The sequence below is a fragment of the Pristis pectinata genome, chromosome 9 (genome assembly GCF_009764475.1).
Source record: "Pristis pectinata isolate sPriPec2 chromosome 9, sPriPec2.1.pri, whole genome shotgun sequence".
In the NCBI taxonomy this organism is placed as follows: domain Eukaryota; kingdom Metazoa; phylum Chordata; class Chondrichthyes; order Rhinopristiformes; family Pristidae; genus Pristis; species Pristis pectinata.
In genome coordinates this window covers 9,321,751-9,346,827 of record NC_067413.1, presented here as the reverse complement: position 1 = coordinate 9,346,827, position 25,077 = coordinate 9,321,751, and the positions used below count along the sequence as shown (strand labels likewise).

General features: G+C 44.7%; 1 protein-coding gene across 2 annotated transcripts in view; it reads left to right on the top strand.

Moving 5' to 3' along the window:
• The window catches only part of cdh7a (cadherin 7a), a 177,094-nt gene that overhangs the window by 85,837 nt on the left and 66,180 nt on the right, over positions 1–25,077 (top strand). For both annotated transcript variants that reach the window (XM_052022765.1, XM_052022763.1), the window contains exon 6: positions 17,038–17,225. In XM_052022765.1, coding sequence (XP_051878725.1) covers positions 17,038–17,225 — 188 coding nt within the window. The remainder of the gene's footprint in view (positions 1–17,037; positions 17,226–25,077) is intronic.

The following is a 25,077-nucleotide window of genomic DNA, read 5'->3' as shown; positions in this document are numbered from 1 at the left end:
GTTTGTCCAACCTCTCCTTATAGATGTTAAACTCCTAATAGCTTAACTCCTTTTTAGATATGTAGTAGAAGGAGGCCATTTATCCCATCTAATCTATGCTGGCTCTTTAGACATTCCCCACGTTCCCATTCCTCCACTTATTTCCCTGAAACCTATTCTCAGTCACATGACCATCGCTACCCCCTTGCTTCTCCAAACTCCCATCTACATTAGAACCAATTTACAATGGCTAATTAACCTACCAGCAAGTTTAGGGGACGTGGGAGGAAATCAGAGCACCCTAGGGAGCCCGCATGGGCACAGGGAGAACGTGCAAGCTCCGGACACTGAGCACCTGAGGTCAGGCTCGAACCCGGATCACTGACGCTGTGAGGTAGCAGTAGTAACGGCTGCACCACTGTGTAATGGGTTGGAATTCTTTGCCCCAGAGGACTGCGAATACTCAATCACTGAGTGTATTCAAGGCTGAAATTGATGAAGTCTTGGAGACTCAGGGAATCAGGGGACCAGCCTCATCTCCGTGGACTCTGTTTACACTTCCCGCTGCCTCGGGAAAGCAGCCAACATAATCAAAGACCCCTTCTGCCCCGGATATTCTCTCGTCCTCTCTCCCATCAGGTAGAAGCCTGAAAGCATGTACCACCAGGCTCAAAGAGAGCTTCTATCCCGCTGTTATAAGACTATTGAACAGTTCCCTGGTTTGATAAGGTGGACTCTTGACCTCACAATCTACCTCATTATGCCCTTGCACCTTATTGTCTGCCTGCACTGCACTTTCTCTGTAACTGTAACACTTTATTCTGCATTCTGTTATTGCTTTTCCCTTGTACTACCTCGATGTACTGATGTGATGAAATGATTTGAATGGATGGCATGCATTTCACTGTATCTATGTGACAATGTGACAGTAACAAACCAACTTAACAATCAGACAGGAAAGGGGACGAGGTATAGAATCAGCCACGGCCTATTGAATCACCGAGTGGACTTCAGGGGCAGAAGAGCCCACTCCTGCTCCAATTTCTTATATTCTAATGATCGTGATTTTCAATGCATTTTGAATTATTCCAGCAGAATATTAATTAAGTGGCTGAAGAAAGTCTGGTGAAAAGAAGTGATGTGATATTGTACTCATAGCCTTCAGTAGTGAAAAAAGTTTGTGATAATGAAAAAACAAGATGGTTGGAAATACTCAGCAGATTTATACTCAGGTTTATTATTGTCACTTGTACTGAGGTACAGTGAAAAATTTGTCTTGCATATTGTACATTCAGATCAATTCATTGCACAGTGCATTGATGTAGTACAAGGGAAAACAATAACAGAATGCAGAATAAAGTGTTACAGTTACAGAGAAAGTGCAGTGCAGTGCAGGCAGACAATAAGGTGCAAGGTCATATCGAGGTAGATTGTGAGGTCAAGAGTCCACCTCATTGTACTAGGGAACCGTTCAATAGTCTTATAACAGTGGGATAGAAGCTGTCCTTGAGCCTGGTGGTACGTGCTTTCAGGCTTTTGTATTTTCTGCCCGATGGGAGGGGGGAGAAGAGAGAATATCCGGGTGGGTGGGGTCTTTGATTATGCCGGCTGCTTTACGGAGGCAGCAAGAATTATAGACAGAGTCCATGGAAGGGAGGCTGGTTTCCGTGATATGCTGAGCTGTGTCCACAACTCTCTGCAGTTTCTTGTGGTCCTTGGCAGAGCAGTTGCCATACCAAGCTGTGATGCATCCGGACAGGATGCTTTCTATGGTGCATCGATAAAAGTTGGTGAGTGTCAAAGGGGACATGCCAAATTTCTTTAGCCTCCTGAGGAAGTAGAGGCGCTGGTGAGCTTTCTTGGCCGTGGCGTCTACATAGTTGGACCAGGACAGGCTATCGGTGATGTTCACTCCTAGGAACTTAAAACTCTCAACCCTCTCGACTTCAGCGCCATTGATGTAGACAGGAGCGTGTGCTGAAGGGCCTGTTGCTGTGCTGTATCACTCCATACTCCCCTTCTGCAGGATGCTCCTGTAAGTGGAGGATGTGAAGTCTATCAGAGAATTTTTGGAATAAAGGTTGCTCAGGTATTGCTGAGGCATGATGGTGAGCAGGAGGTGGGAGATGGTGTGATGGTGGGGAACTGGGGAGTAGGTACCAGTGGTAAATGAAGATGGTGAGTGGGGCAATGAGGTTGGGAGGATGTGCGGGTGTGAAGATGGAGGGTGGGAGAGGGGAAGGTGTGCCAGTAAGGGTGGGTGGAGGGTGTGGAATTTGGTGTGGGAGGTGGGGATAGGGGTTCTGTCTTGTAGGATGGGTGAGAGGTTGGGGTGGGAAGCAGTAAAAGCAGCTGCCGAGGTGATGTGTGAGTTGCTCTGGGTACCGGCAGCAGAGTCTGGGAAAAGCAGAGACACAAGAGACTGCAGATGCTGGAATCCGGAGCAACAATCTGCCGAAGGAACTCAGCGGGTCGAGCAGCATCTGCGGGGGGGAAAGGAATTGTCGACGTTTCAGGTCAGGGCAGGACCGAGAATGGAGAGGGAAGATAGCCAGTATAAAGAGGAGAGGGGGAGTGGTGAGGCGGGGGCCGGTAGGTGATAGGTGGACCAGGGAGGGGTGATGGATGATGGGCAGATGGAGATAGGAGGAGGGGAGGGTGAATGTGGAGACAGAGGCTGGGAGGTGATAAGCAGGGACACAACATCTACAAGTGCTGGAATCTGATGAGTAAGAAAGGTGATAATGGGAACGATTATGGGAGACATTTCAGATTAGTTTTGTGACATATGCACCAGGATGCAATGAAATTCCTTGCTTGCATGAAGCTCACAGAGTAAATAATATACATGGTCATAGTAAATACAACAATAAATACAGCGATGAGTGGAAAACATCAAGGGCTGTAGCAGTGCAAAAAGAAATGATAAAATGACAATAATGGAAGAGGTACATAGAACATAGAACATTCCAGCACAGTACAGGCCCTTTGGCCCACAATGTTGCGCCGACACTTAAACCTGCTCTAAGATCTATCTAACCCTTCCCTCCCACATAGCTTCCTATTTTTCTATCATTCACGTGTCTATCTAAAAGTCTGTTAAATGTCTCTAATGTATCTGCCCCCACAACCTCTGCAGGCAGTGCGTTCCACACACCCACCACTCTCTGTGAAAAAGACTTACCTCTGACATCCCCCTTATACCTTCCTCCAGTCACCTTCAAATTATGCCCCCTCGTGTTAGCCATTGTCGCCCTGGGAAAAAGTCTCTGAATTAAGAGTCCAAGAACGTGGCAGCGCCACCGGGAAGGGGATGTGAAAGAGGGGATTGGTTCAAGAGTCTGACAGCAGTGGGGAAGAAGCTGTCGTTGAGACTGGACATCTGGGCTTCCAAGCTCCTGTATATTCCTCCAGAAGGTAGAAGAGAGGAAGGGGAATGGCCAGGGTGGCAGGCATCCTTGATGATACTATCAGCCCTCCTGAAGCAATGCACTGTGAAGGTGGACTGGACAGATGGAAGTGACGAGCCTGTGATGGACTGGGCAGTGTTTACCACTCTCTGCAGGTTCCGTCGGTCCAGAGCAGAGCAGTTGCCATACTAGGCTGAGATGCAGCCCTTCAGAATACTTTCTGTAGCACATATGTAGAAGTTCGACAAACCAACTCTTCGCAGATGCCTATGATGCACTTTCTTGATCACCGCATCGGTATGTGAGGCAGATGGAACCAGATGGAAGAGGGGATACAGTGGGTGGGTTGTAGGTGGACGGAACGAAAAGGGGAAGGGGGACGCATCACCCATTTTTGACCCTAAACGACAACTGTTCCTTTCCCCCCAACAGATGCTGCTTGACCCACTGAGTTCCTCCAGCAGCTTGCTGTCTGGAGAAAGCAAACTGGACAATAGCCGTCAAGTTGGCTGAGTGTGAGGGGATTTGGGGATGTGTGCATTGAACCAGTCATGCCTGCAATGAACAGACCATGGAATTAGCAGCTTGGCTGAGAGCCATAGACTACTCCAAATCCACGAGCAGTCTGGTTCAATGACTGGGGAGAGGCAAGTCAGGATGGTTGCTTATTTAAAAAATGGCTTCAGTTTTTGCCTTGAATGAGAACAGGGCTGTCCTGAAATCTCTTGTTGATTTGGCTGCTTAATGAGGAACCTTATAAAACTCACAATGGCTGTACTTGCTCTGAAAGAAAGCACGTACTATGAATATTGAAACAGAATGACATTCTCGGGGATTTATAACCTTTCTCTAAGGGAACAGCATTCCAAACCACAATAAAAAAACCCAACCATAACTTTCACTTGTATGCGATCTTTATCACTGTAAAATGTGCCAACGCATTTTAGAACAACATAGAACAGTGCAGCACAGGAACAGGCCCTTCAGCCCACGATGTTGTGTCAAACTAATTAAACTGTAATTAAATGCCCTAACTAAACTATCCCTCTTGCCTACACAATGTCCATATCCCTCCATTCTCTGTATATTCAGGTGCCTATCTAAGAGCCTCTTAAATGCCTCTATTGTATCTGCCTCCACCACCACCCCTGGCAGCACATTCCAGACACCCACCACTCTGTGTAAAAAAACTTATCCCACACATCTCCTTTGAACTTACCCCCCTCACCTTAAATGCATGCCCTCTGGTATTAGACATTTCAACCCTGGGAAAAAAGATACCGGCTGTCTACTCTATCGATGCCTCTCGTAATTTTATAAACTTCTGTCAGGTACTTGTTTGCAGATGAAATCAGACATAACGAGATCAAGGAACTGACCAAATGCTTGAGGGGAAGATCTTAAAGGTGGAGTTGGGGGAAGAGAGGCTGAGATGTTTGCAAAGACAAGTCCAGAGCTTAGGCTGTACATGAAAGCCTGGATCCTGTCCCACACTGAGTCCTGTACACCCAGCACCCCTGTGCTCAGTGGCCCACACTGTTTCCTTGTTTCTAAAAGCCTTGATTTCAACATACTTGCTCCTTGTTTCCAAATCCCTGTGTTCCTGCCTCCTCCCTGTATGTTATGGTAACCTCCTCATGCCCTTAAACCACCCACTTACATTTTCATAATTCTCAGCTCTTGGGAGCACCACTGACTTCAATGAGAGAGCTGGAGGAACTCAGCGGGTCAGGCAGCATCTATGTAGGGAAATGGACAGTCGACATTTCGGGTCGAGACCCTTGATCTGGATTGAAAGATAGAGGGGAGATAGCCGGTATAAAAAGGCTTCGAAAGGGGAGGAGCAAGAGCTGGCAGGTGATAGGTGGATCCAGGTGAGGAGGGGTGATTGGCAGATGATGGGAGGGGAGAGGGGTCTGAAACACTACCATTGTATCTGCTTCCACCGCTACCCCTGGCAGGGAGTTGCAGGAACCCACCACTCCCTGTGTAAAAAACTTGCCCGATAACTAGGCACCTTGATCAGTATGGAGGAGTTGGGCCGAAGGGCCTTTTACCATGCTATATAATTCTATGAATCCCTATGAAAAGCCCTGAATCTCTTAAAATTTATAATCTACTCAATAAACTTAGCACGGAGTCCACAGAAGTGACTTAGGAACGGAACCTCAAAAACACAGAGATGTGGGGTCACATGAATTCTGAAAAAATGAATGCTTGTGGCATTCGAAGACCCATAATCCAATCTTCGTTTGGATGGATTGGAAGGGGTTTCACCAATCAAAGGGTCTGCTCCTAGTGAAATAACAGATCAACTTGTTATGATCCTCACACACTTGACCTCTGCATTATATACATATACAAGCAGCTGCAGAGTTCAAGGTCAGAATCAGAAGTTATTATCACCGACATATGTCATAAAATTTCTGTTTTTCGTGGCAGCAGTATAGTGCAAAGACTTAAAAATCTATAAATTACAAAAATAAATAAATAGTGCAAAAAAAGGATTAATAAGCTATCGTTCATAGGTTCATGGACCATTCAGAAATCTGATGGTGGGGGGGAAGAAACTGTTCCTGAAATGTTGAGTGTGGGTCTTCAGGCTCCTGTACCTCCTCCCCGATGGTAGTAACGTGAAGAGGGCACGTCCCAGATGGTGAGGGTCCTTAATGATGGATGGCTCCTTCTTGAGGCACCACCTCTTGAAGATGTCCTTGATGGCGGGGGAGGTTTGTGCCCTTGATGGAGCTGGCTGAGTCTATAACCCTCTGCAGCCTCTTGCAATCCTGTGCATTGGAGGCTGCATGCCATTCATGGTAGTAGAAACTTGGCTTGCTCTCCATCGCATACGGATACAATATATGACATAAGTTGGAACCAAAATGAGTTCTGGCTTTTGCCCATTATCAAGTTCTGCTGGTACATCCAGAATTAGCAGAGGTGCAGAAAAAGTAAATGAATTATGGCATCTTCTCAAAGATTGTTCAGGCAATTCCTCTCAGCGATTACAAGCAACCATTTTGTTGAAATTCATTCCTCACTGGCAAATCCAACACTTCTTGTTCCTTAATTTTTCTCAAAGCGTATGGGTTTAAAAACCACTTTACAGGAGGGTTCATTCAACTGCTTTGCTCTGAAGTGCAGTCACGTATACGGCAGAACAGATAACGACACCAGATTTCCTTCCAAGGGCTTCAGTTGGCTTTTATAATAACCCAGTTGTTTCGTGATTGTTAATGGAACTTAAGCTTCCTTTCCATGGCAGGTTTCTGAATTGCTGTTTGGTAACTTAACTGCAATACTACCCTAGAAACCTTGCATAACCTTGGAGTACCATGTACAGTTTTGGTCACCTTAGTACAGAAAAGACATGTTTAAACTGAGTGGTGGACGGTAATAGTCTTTTCTCCAGGGTAGGGGAGTCCAAACTACTGGGCATAGGTTTAGAGTGAGAAGGGAAAGATTTAAAAGAGACCTGAGGGGCAACATTTCATGCAGAGGGTAAATTGGTAAATCAGTAAATTGGTTTATTATTGTCACATGTACCGAGATGCAGTGAAAAACTTGTCTTGAATACCATTCACACAGATCAATTACACAGTGCATTGAGATAGTACTAGGTAAAACAATAATAGAATGCAGAATAAAGTGTTACAGTTTCAGAGAAAATGCAGTGCAGGCAGACAATAAGGTGCAAGGTCATAACGAGGTAGACTGAGAGGTCAAGGGTCCATTTTAACATACCAAGGAACCGTTCAATAGTCTTATAGCAGTGGGATAGAAGCTGTCCTTGAGCCTGGTGGTATGTGCTTTCAGGCTTTTGTATCTTCTGCTTGGCGGGAGTGGGAAGAAGAGAGAATGTCCGAGGTGGGGGGGGGGGTGGAGCGGGAGGTATTTGATTATGTTGGCTGTTTTACTGAGGCAGCGAGAAGTGTAGACAGAGTCCATGGAGGCGAGGCTGGTTTCTGTGATGTACTGAGCTGTGCCAATAACTCTCTGCAGTTTCTTGTGGTCACGGGCAGAGCAGTTGCCATACCAAGCAGTGATACATCTGGATAGTATACTTTCTATGGTGCATCGATAAAAATTAGTGAGGGTCAAAGGGGACATGCCAAATTTCTTTAGCCTACTGGGGAAGTAAAGGTGCTGGTGAGCTTTCTTGGCTGTGGCGTCTACGTGATTGGACAGGTTATTGGTGATGTTCATTCCGAGGAACTTGAAACTCTCAACCCTCTAGACCTCAGCGCCATTGATGTAAACAGAAGCATGTGTACTGTCCCCCCCTTCCTGAGGTCAATGACCAGCTTTCAGGTGGTGAGTACATGGAATGAACTGCCAGAGGAAATGGTTGAAGCAAGTACAATGGTATCATTTAAGAAGCACTTGGATAGGGAAATAGAGAGATGGGGCTTGGAGGGATATGGGCCAAATGCAGGAAACTGGGACTTGTTATGTGCGCACAGTGGTCGGCATGGACTGGTTGGGCCGAAGGGCCTGTATCTGTGCTGTATTGCTCTATGACTCCATAAGTTCGATATCTTTGCTTATAAACAACTTCAAGAGTGCCATTGATTCAGTCCCAAAGAAATGAATGGCACAGTTTCCTCAAAGATGCAAAGGAGAAACTTTGGTGCTCGACTAGTCTGATGACTTCCTGCTGTCTTTGTTAGGATGGTAATTATGAGCTGCCATCTACATGGTATTGTTCCAAATTTGTTATTTCACATCAAAGGCGTTGCTGAGACTAAGTGATACAGCTTCATACACCTCAACCTGTTAGAAGGCATAAAGTAATTTCCATCTTTAATTTTGGCATCTTTTCTCAATTTTTATTTTGGCGACCTGGGTATCGCTGGCAAGACCAGCATTTATTGTCCATTTATTGAGAAAGTGGTGGTGAGCTGCCTTCTTGACACACTGCAGTCCTTTAAGTGAAGATACTTCCAAAAGTGCCCCAGGCTTTAGAACAGTAGAGCACAGGAACAGGCCCTTCTTCCTACAATGTCTGTGCCAAGCATGATTTAATTTGTAAATCAGTTTATTGTTGTCACATGTACTGAGGTACAGTGAAAAACTTGTCTTGCAAACTGTCCACACAGACCATTTCATTACACAGTGCATTGAGGTAGTACAAGGTAAAACAATAACAGAGTGCAGAATAAAGTGTTACAGTTACAGAGAAAGTGCAGTGCAGGTAGACAATCAGGTGCAAGGCTGTAACGAGGTCAAGAGTCCATCTTATTGTACTATGGGACCATTCAAGAGTCTTAGTGGGATAGAAGCTGTCCTTGAGCCTGATGGTACGAGCTTTCAGGCTTTTGTATCTTCTGCCTGATGGGAGGAGGGTGAAGAGAGAATGTCCAGGGTGGGTGGGGTCTTTGATTATGCTGGCTCCTTTACAGAGGCAGGGAGAAGTGTAGACAGAGTCCACAGAGGCGAGGCTGGATTCCGTGATGTGCTGAGCTGTGTCCACAGCTCTCTGCAGTTTCTTGTGGTCCTGGATGGAGCAGTTGCCATACCAAGCCGTGATGCATCTGGATAGGATGCTTCATATGGTGCATCGCTAAACATTGGTGACGGTCATGCCAAATTTCTTTTGCCTCCTGACGAAGTAGAGGCTCTTGGGAGCTTTCTTGGCTGTGGCGTCTATGTGGTTGGACCAGGACAGGTTATTGGTGATGCACACTAGGAACTTCAGGCTCTCAACCCTCTAGACCTCAGCACTGTTAATGCAAACAGGAGCGTGTGAGGATGAAGAACCAACATATATTTCCACTAGGATGGCATGTGACTTGGGGGCAGGGGGAGGGGTCTGAAGGGTTTGGATTTCCCATGTCCTTACTGCCCAGATGGTAGAGATCAGGACTTTGGAAGGTGCTGTTGGAGAGGATTGGGTGGATAACTGCAGGGCAGTTTGCAGATGGTGCACACTGCAGCTATTGTGCACTGATTGTGCAGGATGCTTTGCCATGGATGGTAGCACAAGAGACTGGAATCTGGAGTAACAAACAATCTGCTGGAGGAACTCAGCGGGTCGAGAAGCATCTGTGGAAGGAAATGAATTATCGACATTTCGGTTCAAAATCCTGGATCAGGACTCAGAATTCAGGGTTTCGCCCTGGAATGTCAACAATCCATTTCTTCCCACAGATGCTGCTCAATCCGCTAAGTTCCTCCAGCAGATTGATTGTTGCCCTGGATGGTGTCCAACTACTTGAGAGTTATTAACAGTGCACTCATCCAGGCAAGTGGATCTCATGCCATCACACTCCAGACTTTTCACTGCAGATGATGGAATGACTTTGGGGCGTCAGGAGGTGAGTAGCAGGAAGGTATGGAGATTAGAGCCAAAATTCCTTGTCATTCACAAAATTATTCTTATGGTCATGTCCAGTGAGCTTTAAGTTAATGGAACAAACAAAGACTGATCTGCGCTTGGGTTTAATCATTTATTTTACCAGCACGAGTAACCTTCCTTACCTCTAGAAATGAGGGAAAATCTCCCTGGCAGGTAGTAAATGTGAGGTAAATTTTACACTGTAACTCCAGTGTAAAATTTGGTTCTAATCACAGTCACTTGGCCTCAGTCTTGGATCCTTGGAAGTCTAAAATAGCATCTGTTAACAACTTTTGTGTTGTCCCAGAAACGCATGTTAAAATTTGTTAAAGGAAAAAAAAGTAGCAAAGATAATGTGGTAGAAGAATCTGGAGGTGGAAATTCAGCTCCGTATGATTTCTTATTGGCTGTCCATTGTATACAATCCATTATTTCCATTGGCTTCAAGCAACTGAATGTTAGAAGGCCACAAGTGGGATAGAGGATTGTCCTCAGAGGAGAGATTGAGGAAGATTGAATAATGTTCATGAGGTATTAGAAGAGCAGGAGATTGGGGCATTAAGATTCTGAGAAGCATTGACAAGGTAGATGCTGCTTTCTGTATTGGGGGGTGGGGGAGGAATAGTCTCAGGGTAAGGGTCAGAAACTTAGGGTAAAGATGAGGAGAGATTTCTTTCTGCTGTGCTGTGAATGTTTGGAATCATCCATCTCAGAGGGCTGCTGTCATTGGGAATGCTCAAGGCTAAAATGGATCAATTTTAGGTGGTAAATTCAGTAATTGGTTTGCTATTGTCACATGTACGGAGATACAGGGAAAAACTTTGTTTTGCGTGTCATCCAGACAGGTCTTTCCATACATAAGTACGTTGAGGTAGTACAAAAGGGAAAAATAATAACAGAATATAGCGTTAAAGTGCAGTGCAGGTAGACAAATAAAGTGGAAATGCCATGTTGAGGTAGATTGGGAGATCAAGAGTTCATCTTTAGTGTATGAGAGGGCCGCCTAAAAGTCTTATAACAGCGGCATAGAAGCTGTCCTTGAGCCTGGTGGTGCATGTCCTCAAACTTTTGTATCTTCTGCCTGATGGAAGGGGAAGAAGGGAGGATCACGGGGATGGGAGGGGTTGTTGATTATGTTAGCCTGTGGCAAAGTATCAATCCTGAACATTGAATGGTGGAGCAGGCTTGAGGGACCGTATAATTTGCTCCTGAGTCTCTTATTCTTGTAGGCTGGTCGCTCCAGAACAATGACAGAGAGGAATTTGTATCATTGAGTTCTTGGCTATAGGGCCTGCTATTCAAGGGTATGATCATAATTCCAGCTCAGCTTTATAGATGGAGTTTAGATGTGGAAGATGGGAGGAGGCTGAAGTGAAGCTTTAGTCCTGTGGTGGATTGAAATTAAAAAAAATGCTGGAAACACTCAGTAGGTCAGGCGGCATCTGTGGAGATAGAAACAAAGTTAATGTTCTAGATCCGAGAATTGAGGAAGAAAGAAAATAAGTTCCTGGTTCTGACGAAGGATCTTGTACCTGAAACATTAACTCTGAATCTCTGCTGCCTGACTGCTGAGTATTTCCAACATTTTCTGTTTTTATTTCAGATTTTCAGCATCTGCAGTTTTATATTGATTTCTGTTTACCATTGTGGACTGGGTTGGCCAAATGTTTTGTTTCTGTGCTGTATATTCTTTGTAATATTCTTTGTAATCTCCTTGGAGCATTGGAGGATGAGGAGGGACCTGATAGGGGTATATAAGATGATGAGAGGTATTGATCGGGTAGATAGTCAGAGGGTTTTCCCCAGGGCTGAAATGGTGGCCACAAGAGGACATAGGTTTAAGGTGCTGGGGAGGAGGTATAGAGGAGATGTCAGGGGTAAATCTTTTACTCAGAGAGTGGTGAATGCGTGGAATGGGCTGCCGGCAGCGGTGGTGGAGGCGGATACGATAGGGTCTTTTAAGAGACTGTTGGATAGGTACATGGAGCTGAGAAAAATAGAGGGCTATGGGTAAGCCTAGTAATTTCTAGGGTAGGGACATGTTCGGCACGGCTTTGTGGGCTGAAGGGCCTGAATTGTGCTGTAGATTTTCTATGTTTCTATGTTTCTAATTCCATGCTGACAGAACAGTTTTCAGAAAGGGTTTGGATAAACTGCTAACGGCTTTGGGCAAAGAGTATGCTCGAGCAATTCCAAAGGGCTGGCAGTGGTGTGGTGGGCAGAATGGTCTTCATTGTTGCTTCATTCAGAGGTCATGTGGTGGATGGAGGGAGGAGCAATTGATTTATTCTCAGCACCATTGCAACATACAGCTCGCAAACAGTGGGTAGGACAGGGCACTGTGATGGAGGAATGTGGATGCATGGAATCTCTGTCCCACTCACACTCCCCCTGTCTCCTTCCACTGGAAGTTTTAGGGCTGTAGTTAGGGAGGTCCTGGATTGATTGGAGAAATCTGGGCAGATGTGGCCAAGCGAATTCCCTGGGCTGTTGGCCAACTGAGACCCTGAGAAGAAACCAAAGTAAACAGCGGTGGGTCACAAAGGCAGCAGCTGCTGTTGGATTCAGAGCAGGGACATCAACCTACCGAGGTCTGGAAGGTCTTCATGTAGGCTACACTTGGAACTGGAGAGCGCTGTTCTCACATTTCATTGGCTCTCAGGAGGTGGGATATTTGGCCCACTACAGGTCCTTAAAGTTCTGCCCCCTCCATCGCATTCCATTATTTAAAATAATTCCAACAATCCCTGAAGCTTGGCTGGGAGTCACAGCCAGATGAAAACAGACCTTCTGCCACAGCCTGGTTCCAATGTGTGGGAGCAGAGCTGACAAAACAATCCCTCTCTGATTGGCATGTTGGTGGATTTTAGATGCTGTTGGGAATATTGATTGAAAGGATAAAGGTGTAAAAGAAAGAAAAGGAAAATAAACAGACTCAAGATCAAAATGAAAGCACTTTGATTTACAAAGATGAAACTGCACGTTGCGTGTCAAGCTTTATGGGTAAAAGGCAATTTGAGTTAAAGGTTTAAAAGTGAATAAAATTGGATTTTTTTTCATGCAGTGATTCTACAAAGCAAATTTCTCTTCTAAATTTGCTCACACAGTAAACTTTTATTTTTATCATGAGTTAGAGCATACTGCATATAGAAAGAACATGATAGTATTGGATGGCGTGCAAAGGACATTTACAAGGGCTGGGGAATCATAGTTATGGAGAGAGGCTATCCAGGATGGGATCGTTTTCTTTAGAAAAGAGAAGGTTGAGGTGGACTCATGACCTCACAATCTGCCTTGTTGTGACCTTGCACCTTATTTTCTACCTGCACTGCACTTCCCTGTAGCTGTGACACTTTACTCTGTATTCTGCTATTATTTTTACCCTGTCCTACCTCAATGCACTGTGTAATGAATTGATCTGTACGATCGGTATGCAAGACAAGTTTTTCACTGTACCTCGGTACAAGTGACAATAATAAACCAATACCAATACCAATACTAATCCCACCTACCTGCATTAATTCCATAACCATTAATTCCATGAGTTAGTTGAGGTGGATAAATCTCTACTTCCTCCTCATGTCCAGTCACCAGTCTCAGGGATTCCTGGAGCGAAGGAGGCTGAGACGTGACATCATAGAGGTATATAAAATTATGAGGGGCATAGCTAGGGTAGATCATGAGTGTTGGTTTCCCAAAACTAGAAGGCATAGGTTTAAAGTGAGGGGGAGAAGGTTTAAAGGGGATCTGAAGGGTAAATTTTTTCAGACAAAGAATCGTTGGTATCTGGAATGAGCTGCCAGATATAGATTAGTTTATTGTCATATACACCAGGGTGCAACAAAATTCCTTGCTTGCCAGAGGAGGTGGTGGAGGCAGGAACAGTAACAACATTTAAGAGGCATCTGGACAGGTCCTTGAATAAGCAGGGTGTAAAGGGTTATGGAATTAATGCAGGTACATGGGATTAGTATTGGTATTGGTTTATTATTGTCACTTGTACCGAGGTACAGTGAAAAACTTGTCTTACATACCGTTCATACAGATCAATTCATTGCACAGTGCATTGAGGTAGTACAGGGTAAAAATAATAACAGAATACAGAGTAAAGTGTCACAACTACAGGGAAGTGCATTGCAGGTAGAAAATAAAGTGCAAGGTCACAACAAGGCAGATTGTGAGGTCATGAGTCCATCTTATCGTATAAAGGAACTGTTCAATTGTCTTATCACAGTGGGATAGAAGCTGTCCTTGAGCCTGGTGGTATGTGCCCTCAGGCTTCTGTATCTTCTGCCCGATGGGAGAGGGGAGAAGAGAGAATGACCAGGGTGGGTGGGGTCTTTGATTATGCTGGCTGCTTCACCAAGGCAACGAGAGTTCAAGGAGGGGAGGCTGGTGTCCATGATGCGTTGGGCTGTGTCCACAACTCTCTGCAGTTTCTTGTGGTCCTGGGCAGAGCAGTTGCCATACCAAGCCATGATGCATCCAGATAGGATGCTTTCTATGGTGCATCGATAAAAGTTGGTGAGTGTCAAAGGGGATTAGTGTAGATAGACACAATGGTCGGCATAGACAGGGTGGGCCAAAGGGCCTGTTTCTATGCTGTACAGCTCTAGCAGTTGCAGGAGGTTATATTTGTGGGTGATTCTGTTTGGGAGGTAGGGGGAAACAAGTGGTAACATTGGGTGTGTCCAGGGAATGGGAGATGGGGTGAACTGATCCATAGGTGGAGATTCAGGCACAGTGTGCAGCGCTTTTGTGTTCCTGGTGGTGACCAGATCCAGCGCAGGTGGTCTCCATGGCGAAGGGGCTGGGTAATTTTATTATCTGGTGATAGAGTTAATGGGTGATACCATCGTACACATCTCCTGAGACGAACACAAGAAGTAGGAGCAGATGTGAGTCATCTGGCCCTTTTAGACTGCTCTGCCAATCACCACCTTGATCTTCTACCTCAGCTGCATTTTCCTGCACTTTCCCCGTATCATTTAATTCCCTTAATATCCAGAAAGCTATTGATCTCTGTTTGAATAAACTCAATGACTGAGCCTCCTACACCCCACTTGGGTTCAGAATGCGATAGTTTCACCAAAACCCTTTTCAATAAATATGCCATTGTCTTCTTTATTACTGGCTGCACTTGCTTGCCAACTGTTTGCGATCTATGCATGTTTATCCATTCTTTAGTAAGGAGACCAAAACCATGCACAAGAACATAAGAAAATAGGAGCAGGAGTAGGCCACTTGGCCCCTCAAGCCTGGACCACCATTTAATATGATCATGGCTGATCTATACTGGCCTCAACTCTTCTTCTGGAGACACAAGAGTCTGCAGATGCTGGAATGTGGAGCAGCAAACAACCCACTGGAGGAACTCAGCGGGTCGAGCAGCATCTGTGGGCAGAAAGGAACTGTCGGTGGTTGAGGTTGAAATCCTGCTTCAGGTCCTAATACAGGGTTTTGACCCAAAATGTCAACAATTCCTTTCCCCCCACGGATACTGCTCGACCTGCTGACTTCCTCCAGCAGATTGTTTGTCAACTCCTCTTCTGTTTTGCATCAACCTCAACTCCTCAATCTTTCAAATATTTATCTCTCTATGCCTTAAATATATCTAACGATCTGTCCTTTTATTTTCTTTCACCTTCTTCTTTTACTCTGGTACCTAGCAAGATGGAGGCCAGATTTCTGCAAATGTGGTCTCACCAAGCCCCTGTATAATAGCAGTAAGACATCTTTATTCCTGTACTCAAATCCTCCAGTAATAAAGACGTTTATTCCTGTTGAGGGTGAGTGGTGCACTTGATAATACACTGCCAATACCAACAATGTGGTTTAACCCAAAGGATGGGGATTAAATGAAAAGGATTAGTCCAGAAAGAATGGAAAAGGAGTCACAAGTCATAAGCTGCAGCACATCTGATAGTAATGGCTGCAACAGTAGATATAAAGGGTGTGTGTAAAGTGGAAACATCTTTCTAATGTGCAGTCAAATGGCAGATGAAGTTTAATAAGAAAATATTAACTAACACATTTCGGCAGGAGAAAGAAGGCGAAGTAGACTTAATGACATTGTTTGAAGGGTGCGCAAGAACAGAGGGATTTCGGTGCATAAATCTTTAAAATGGCAGCACATATTGAGAGAGCGAACCATATGGGATCTTAGGGTTTATAAATAGAGGCACAGGATACAAAAGCAGGCAAGTTATCTTCGACCTGCATATAGAAGAACTCGTTAGACCACAACAGGAAAATTGTGTCCATTTCTGAGTACCTTTGGAAGGACATCAAAGACTTGTGGAGATTTATGAGCAGAGAAGGTTTAAGAATCGCGGGGGGGTTTAATAGAATAAATAAGGAGAAACTATTTCCACTGACAAGAATGTACGTAACCACACATACAGAGTTAAAGTAATTGACAAAAAAATCAAACTGAAGGTGATGATTTTTTTTCACACCGTGAGTTGCTATTCCAAAAGTCTTGCTTAAAAAAAAACAAGTGGAAATGGATTCTAAAGTAACTTTGAAAACTGAATTGGATAAATTCTCACAGGAAAAGTTGTCGGGGTTGTGGGGAAGCTGAAGACAACACTAATCAGGTCACAGTGTAAAATTCTGGTCACCACATGATAGGAAAGATGTGATTGCACTGGAGGGGGTACAACGAAGATTTGAGAGGAAGCTGCCAGGTCTAGAAAATATTAGCTTTGAGGAAAGATTGCATAGACTGGTTGTCTTTGGAATGAAGGAAGCTGGGTGTGTAAGGTTATGAGGAGTCTCCTTCAGGTAAATAGGAAGGACCAAATTCCTTCAGAAGAGTTGTCAAAACCAAGGAGCAGAGATTTAAAATAATTAGTACAAGGAGCAGAGGGGCAATGAGGAACACGAACTAAATGACTCCCAGTCCTGACAAAACGCCAAGTGTTCACTTCCCTCCTTAGATGCTGCCTGACACGTTGAGTTCCTCCAGCTCCTTTGTGTGTTGCTAAATGACTCCAGGGTGTACAGATAAAGGCATGTTGTGCTTCAACAGTATGAAGAAAAGGTGGTGGGAGCAGACAGATCCTAGCTTTCCAAAACTTGCCCCCTATGGATCTCCGAACAAATCAGTGGCCTCGTTCTCTGCTGTAACAGCTCTGTGATCCGTGGTGTGAGGGAAATAGAGAGTTTGGACACAGATCAGCTATTGGATAGCAGGAAAGATTAAAGGGCATCTTAGAGATTGTCTAAAAGATGAGTAAGTACCTGTGGGTGTTCAAGGGTGTACTGCAGGGTTTAAGGTGGATGATCATTGTAACTTTCTTCCCCCAGGATTTTATCAATACAACGTGCCTGAGTCTTTACCTGTGGCTTCCACTGTTGCTAAAATAAAAGCTCTCGATGATGACATTGGCCCAAACGCTGAGATGGAATATCGAATCATTGATGGCGATGGTCTCTCCGTCCTTCAGATCTCCACCGACAAGGAGACTCAGGAGGGGATCATTACTCTTCAGAAGGTAAGAATGGACAATGCTGCACTGAAGAGCGAGAATAAAAGTTTTGTTGATTAAATTGAATGCCTTTTGAGAGTGAACAGAGAAAGAGAATCAGAATCAGATTTATTATCACTGACACATATGATGTGAAATTTGTTGTTTTGCAGAAGCAGTGTAGTGCAAAGACATAAAATTACTCTTAAGTTACAAAAATAAATAGTGCAAAAAAAGGAAGAACAAGGTAGTGTTTATGGGTTCATGGACCATTCAGAAATCTGATAGTGGAGGGGAAGAAGCTGTTTCTGAATTGTTTCATGTGGGTCTTCAGGCTCCTGTATCTCCTCCCTGATGGTAATGCAGCTCCTGGAATTGGTATTGGTTTGGTATTGGTATTGGTTTATTATTGTCACTTGTACCGAGGTACAATGAAAAACTTGTCTTGCATTCCGTTCGTACAGATCAGTTCCTTACACAGTACATTGAGGTAGTACAGGGTAAAAACAATAACAGAACACAGAGTAAAGTGTCACAGCTACAGGGAAGTGCATTGCAGGTAGACAATAAGGTGCAAGGTCAAACAAGGTAGATTGTGAAGTCATGAGTCCATCTCATCGTATAAGGGAACCGTTCAATAGTCTTATCACCATGGGATAGAAGCTGTCCTTGAGCCTGGTGGTATGTGCCCTCAGGCTCCTGTATCTTCTGCCTGATGGGAGAGGAGGGAAGAGAGGATGACCCAGGTGGGTGAGGTCTTTGATTATGCTGGTTGCTTCACCAAGGCAGTGAGAGGTATAGACAGAGTCCATGGAGGGGATGCTGGGCTGTGTCCACAACTCTCTGCAGTTTCTTGTGGTCCTGAGCAGAGCAGTTGCCGTACTAAGCCGTGATGCATCCAGATAGGATGCATTCTATGGTGCATCAATAAAAGTTGGCAGCATGAAATCGAGATGTAGATGTTCTACATCATGGTCCATCATTTGATCCCAAGGTGACTCAATAATCTGATCATTGAGGCCTGATCTAAAGGCAGGAATTGCAGATGCTTCCTTGTGGGCACCGAGGATTCTTTCCCTCTCCTTCTCACACAATATTTTATTCTTCGAGGGGCAAAGTGAAACTCCTCGAAGGAGGTCCTGATGAACTGAGGTCGTGGCACTGTCGAGATTAGTTGGTGATTTGCTCACCTCAGCTCATATCTAAATCTGTATTCTTGACGCATATTTTCAACGTGTCTTGATCAGTCAAAGTCAAAGTTGAGTTTATTGTCAAATGCACAAGTACACGTATGCACAGTAAAAATCTTACTTGCAGCAACATCACAGGCACATAGCATCAGATAAGCAGCATTCACAAGAATAACATAAATGAAGCATAAATTTACACAACTTTTACAAGAAAGAACACAATTAGAACAAAATAAAGTCCATTTTAGTGCAAAGTGATCAAATAGTCATAGTGTTACTAAACTACAGTGATTAGGGTTGTGCCGGTTGGTTCAAGAACTGAAAGGTTGAAGGGAAGTAGCTGTTCATGAACCTGGTGGTGTGGGACTTCAGGCTTCCATACCTCCTGCCTGGTGGTAGCTGCGAGAAGATGGCATGGCCCAGATGGTGGGGATCTTTGACGATAGATGTTGCCTTCTTGAGACAGTGCCTCCTATAGATACTACTGATGGTGGGGAGGGATGTGCCCATGATATATTGGGCAGATGAAAAACACGATGATGCTGGAGGAACTCAGTAGGCCAGGCAACATTTGTGGAGAAATGAAGGCCGTCAACGTTTCACGTCAGGACCCTTCTTCAGGAGTGAAGATAGGTAAAGGGGAAACCCAAAGTATAGGAGGGAAAAGTAGAACAGTGATAGGTGGACAAAAGAGGGGAGGCGGGGTGGGCACAAGGTGGTGATAAGTAGATTCGGGTAAGAGACAGTGATCGGCAGGTACGGGGGAGGAGGGCTGAGCAGATCCATGGGGGGATGAGTCAAAGGTGTGGAAAGAAAGGGAAAAAAAAGATGTAGAAAAATAGAGATAGGCGAGGGAAGGAAGAAGAGAAGAAGCATTGTGGGGGGGGTGGGGGGGTTTGTGGGGAAGGGGTGGGGATTACCTAAAGTGGGAGAATTCAATGTTCATGCCGTTAGGCTGCAAGGCCCCAAGACAGAAAATGAGGTGCTGTTCCTCCACTTTGCGCTTGGAATTCTCCTGGCAGTGGAGGAGGCCAAGGACTGACGTATCAGTGACAGTGTGGGAGGGGGAGTTGAAGTGACTGGCAATGGGGAATTGCAGATCGCGGTTATGGACAGAGCGCAGGTGTTCTGCGAAATGGTCACCACGTCTGTGTTTGGTCTCACCAATGTGGAGGAGGCCTGCTGAGTTCCTCCAGCATCATCTTGTTTTTCATCTAGATTCCAGTATCTGCAGTCCTTTGTTCCTCATGTATTGGGCAGAACCATAGAACAATACAGCACAATACAGTCCCTTCGGCCCACCATGTTGTGCCGACCTTCAAACCACACCTAAGACTATCTAACCCCTTCCTCCCACATATCCCTCTATTTTAAATTCCTCCATATGCTTATCTAACAATGTCTTGAACTTGACCAACTTATCAGCCTCCACCACCACCCCAGGCAGCACATTCCATGCACCAACCACTCTCTGGGTGAAAAATCTCTCTCTGACATCTCCCTTGAACTTCCCACCCATTACCTTAAAGCCATGGCCTCTTGTATTGAGCATTGGTGCCATGGGAAAGAGGCGCTGGCTGTCCACTCTATCTATTCCTCTTAATATTTTGTATACCTCTATCATGTCTTCCCTCATCCTCCTTCTCTCCAATGATTAATACCACTACTATCTAATCAAGGCAACATCCTGGTAAATCTCCTCTGCACTCTCTCCAACACCTCCACATCCTTCCTATAATGAGGCGACCAGAATTGGACACAGTACTCTAAGTGTGGTCTAACCAGAGTTTTGTAAAGCTGCATCATTACTTCGTGGCTCTTAAACTCAATCCCATGATTTATGAAAGCTAACATCCCATAAGCTTTCTTAACTACCCTATCTACCTGTGAGGCAACTTTCAGGGCTCTGTGGATATGAACCCCCAGATACCTCTGCTCCTGCACACTGCCCAGAATCCTTGTACTCCGCCTTGTAGTTTGTTCTTCCAAAGTGTACCACCTCACACTTCTCCGGATTGAAATCCATCTGCCACTTGTCAGCGCAGCTCTGCATCCTATCAATATCCCTCTGTAAGCTTCGATAGCCCTCCACACTATCCGCAACACCACCGATCTTTGTGTCATCTGCAAACTTGCTAACCCACCCTTCCACCCCCTCATCCAAGTCATTAATAAATATCACAAAAAGTAGATGTCCCAGAACCGATCCCTGTGGGACACCACTAGTCACAGCCCTTCAATCCAAATGTACTCCCTCCACCACAACCCTCTGCTTTCTACAGGCAAGCCAATTCTGAATCCACATGGTCAAGCCTCCCTGGATCCCTTGGCCTCTGACCTTCTGAAGAAGCCTACCATGTGGAACCTTGTCAAATGCCTTACTAAAATCCATGTAACCACATCTACTGCACTACCCTCATCAATCTTCCTGGTCACCTCCTCAAAGAACCCTATCAGGCTTGTGAGGCAAGATCTTCCCCTCACAAAGCCATGCTGACTGTCCCCAATCAGTCCATGATTCTCTAAATGCTCATAGATCCTATCTCTTAGAATCCTTTCTAACAGCTTACCCACCGCAGATGTAAGGCTCACCGGTCTATAATTCCCTGGACTATCCCTACTACCTTTTTTGAATAAGGGGAAAACATTCGCCACCCTCCAATCCCCCAGTACCATTCCCGTGGACAATGAGGACTCAAAGATCCTAGCCAATGGTTCAGCAATCTCCTCGCTCACCTCACGAAGCAGCCTGGGGAATATTCCATCAGGCCCCAGGGACTTATCTGTCCTAATATTTTCTACCAGCTCCAACACATCCTCTCTCTTGATATCTACATACTCTAGAACATTACACTTACCAACACTGTCCTCAGCTTCATCAAGACCCCTCTCCTTGGTGAATATTGAAGAGAAGTATTCATTGAGAACCTCACCCACTTCCACAGCTTCCAGGCACACCTTCCCACCTTTGTCTTTAATCGGACATACCTTTACTCTAGCCATCCTTCTGCTCTTCATGTACGAGAAAAAAGCCTTGGGATTCTCCTTAACCCTACCCGCCAAGGCCTTTTCATGTCCCTTTCTTGCTCTCCTCAGCTCCTTCTTAAGTTCCTTCCTTGCAACTCTATATTCCTCACTACCTTTTCCTTTGACCGTCAAGCAATCCGTGGCTATGGCTAAGCTTGTTTGGGGAGCTGTAAGTTGGGCATGCACAGTGCCCAGTCCAGAGGACTTGATGCTTGACATTGTCACGGTCAAGAACACAGATGTTGGTGCTCTACCATCTGTTTTGCTTTTGGAATACTATATTCTTCTAACTGTACCAATGAAGTCTATAACACGTTTTCAGATGACAGATTACAAATTAATTTTCAGCACTGTCACATGTAGTTACTATCTCCATTGTTGCCCACTGGTTTATCAGTTACAACACAGCATTTTGGCTGATTTCCAGTTTGTCTATAAATCTATATATAACTTCTATTGCCGATGGCAGTCTGACCCTGCCTTTCCAACAATAATCCCACATCCAGCCACTGTATCAAATCTTCCAATTATAACCTTAAACCTTTATCATGAAGTCTGAAGCACCTCAAAGGCTAAAGGCATCAAGGAAACTAGTCAAGGACTGATAACTTTGCCATACATCTGCATTGACGTTATGCAGAATTCACGATCAACAGCAAATCAATGGATCTTGGACTGATTTTGAAAAAGGCTGCACATTTAGATCTAGTGATCATGTGGCAAGAATTTCCCATCTCCTGATGGATGTTGCTGTCATGAATTAGTTCAAAGGAATCGCTGGCGTATAACAGCTGTGATGTCATCTATCTGAGCCATCACATTGAAGAATTCTCAAAGGCATCAAACCAAGAGGAAAAAAAAACACTATTTTTAATTAAAAAAGAAAATGCTGGAATTAGTCAGCAGGTCAAGCAGCATTTGTAAAGAGAGAAACAGGGTAAATGTTTGAGGCTAATGATTTTTCAAGAGATTTTCTATCTTTATTTCAGACTTCTGGCATTTGTAATATTTTGATTTTGGAAGATCAAAGGCCATCCATCTAAACACTTCACAGCTGTAGCCTGACCTGCTGAATATCTCCAATATTTTCTGTTTTGTTTTAAATTTCAGATTGCCAGCATCTTCAACACGTTGCTTTACAATATTTTAATTAGCTTTTTAAACCTTATACAGAGTGCCCTGTAAAGTTTGGAACATGCCCATGTGATTGTGGTAGAGGCTGAAATATCACGAAAAGGACTTCTTAAAGATATAAAACCCTTTATTCTCTGAAATTTCTGCATGAATTATAATCCACATACAATAGTATTGATTTTATTTTGAAGTTCAGTTAAGAGGGAGACTTACTCCGCCGTGAAGTGGTTAGGATAGTAGATTGATACTCCAGAAGGCGCAGAGGAGATTCACCAGGATGCTGCCTGGGATGGAGTGTTTCATCTATGAGGCGAGGCTGGATAAGTTGCTTGTTTTCCTTGGAGCAGAGGAGGCTGAAGGGAGACATAATGGCAGTGTACAAAATTATGAGAGGCATAGAGAAGGTTGATGGTACAAATCTATCCCCCGGCAGAGGTGTCTAAGACCAGAGGGCATAGGATTAAGGTGAGGAGTAAGAGATTTGGGGGGGGGGGGTGGGATCTGAGGAAGAATTTTATCACCCAGAGTGTGATTGTAATCTGGGACACACTGCCTGAGCGGGTGGTGAAGGCAGGTACCCTCACACACTTAAGAAGCATCTAAATCAAATGAGCAAAATAAGCAATTGAATAAGCAAAAGGTTGGTTTGCAGGTGCAACAGGTTATCAAGAAGGCAAATGGAACATTAGCCTTCACTGCTAGAGGGATTGAATTTAAGAGCAGGGAGTACTGCGTGCAGTTCTGGTCTCCTTACTTGAGGAAAGATATACTGGCTTTGGAGGCAATGCAGAGGAGGTTCACCAGGTTGATTCCGGAGATGAGGGGGTCAGCCCATGAGGAGAAATTGAACTGCCTGGGATTATACTTGCTGGAATTCAGAAGAATGAGAGGGGATCTTATAGAAAGATATAAAATTATGAAAGGGACAGATAAGATAGAGGCAGGAAGGTTGTTTCCACTGGTAGGTGAGACTAGAACTCGGGGACATAGCCTCAAGATTCGGGAGTAGATTTAGGATGGAGATGAGGAGGAACTACTTTTCCCAGAGAGTAGTGAATTTGTGGAATTCTCTGCCCAGGGAAACAGTAGAAGCTACCTCATTAAAGGGTTATGGGGAAAAGGCATAACTAAATTCTTTGGCTGCCATGATGGGGTTGTTAGTCCAGGCCTAGAGTCCATGACCAGATCAGCCATGATCTTATTGATTGGCGGAGCAGGCTCGACGGGCCAGATGGCCTCCTCCTGCTCCTGCTCCTATTTCTTATGTTCTTATGGTTGGCTGTGGACCAAGGGCTGGTAAATGGGATCAGTGTAGACAAGTACTTATGGGTCAGCATGGATATGATGGGCGAAAGGGCCTGTTCCTGTGTTGCATGACTCTATGACTCTAGGCCTGGACTAACAACCTCATCACGGCAGCCAAGGAATTTAGTTATTAATATGGATTTATAAAAAATAAACTGGACATCATTGGTAATGATGATATCAAATGACTGGATTGTTTTAAAACTCCATCTGGTTCAATAATGTCTTCCAGAGAGGAGATATACCATTCTTGTCTGGGCATCTTGCAATATGATGAGCTTGACTGTGGTTGAAATTGATGCAAAAGAGAGCATCTAGCTAACCCACGGTCAATCATGCAAAGTATTGGTTGGCATTGGTACTGATTTATTATTGTTACAGGTACCAAGTTACAGTGAAAGGTGTGTCATCCAGACAAATCATTCCATGCATAAGTACATGAAGGTAGTACAAAAGGAAGAAGAACAACAGAATGCAGAATATAGTGTTGCAGTTACAGGGAAAGTGCAGTGCAGGTAGACAAATAAAGTGCAAGGGCCATGACAAGGTAGATTGGGAGATAAAGAATTCAAGAGTTCATCTTTTCGAAGATCTTCAAAAGGCACTTGGACAGGTACATGGATAGGAAAGGCTTGGAGGCATATGGACAAAATGCAGGCAAATAGGACTAGCTTAGATGGGTATCTTGGTCAGCATGGACCAGTTGGGTAAATGGCCTGGTTCCGTGCTATATGATTCCATGACTTCTCCGTGTGCCCATTGAAAACAGGGGCCTAAGGTCAGATGTCATTGTATTTAACAGTCCACAGCCTCATGAACCTCACCAATGCATTTCACACCCTTCCCTCAGCTGTACACCAGGTTGGACTCATGCAACGGTGCAGCACTTAGCATCACTGCCTCACAGCTCCAGGGACCTGCTTTCGACCCTGACCTTGGGTGCAGTTTGCATGTTCTCCTTGTGACTGCATGGGTTTCCCTGGATTCTCCGGCTCCCTCCCACATCCCAACAGGATGCGGAGTGGTAGGTTAGTTGGCCACTGTGAACTTGCCCCAGTGTATGGGTTAGCGGCAGAATTCAGGGGGAGTGGATGGGAATGTGGGAAAATATAACGGGATGTGTGTTGATTAGTGTGGATGGATGCTTGGTGGTTGATACGACTTGGTAGGCCAAAGTAGAATAAATTACCAAGGAAATTATTGGAGCAGATAACTGAAGAAGT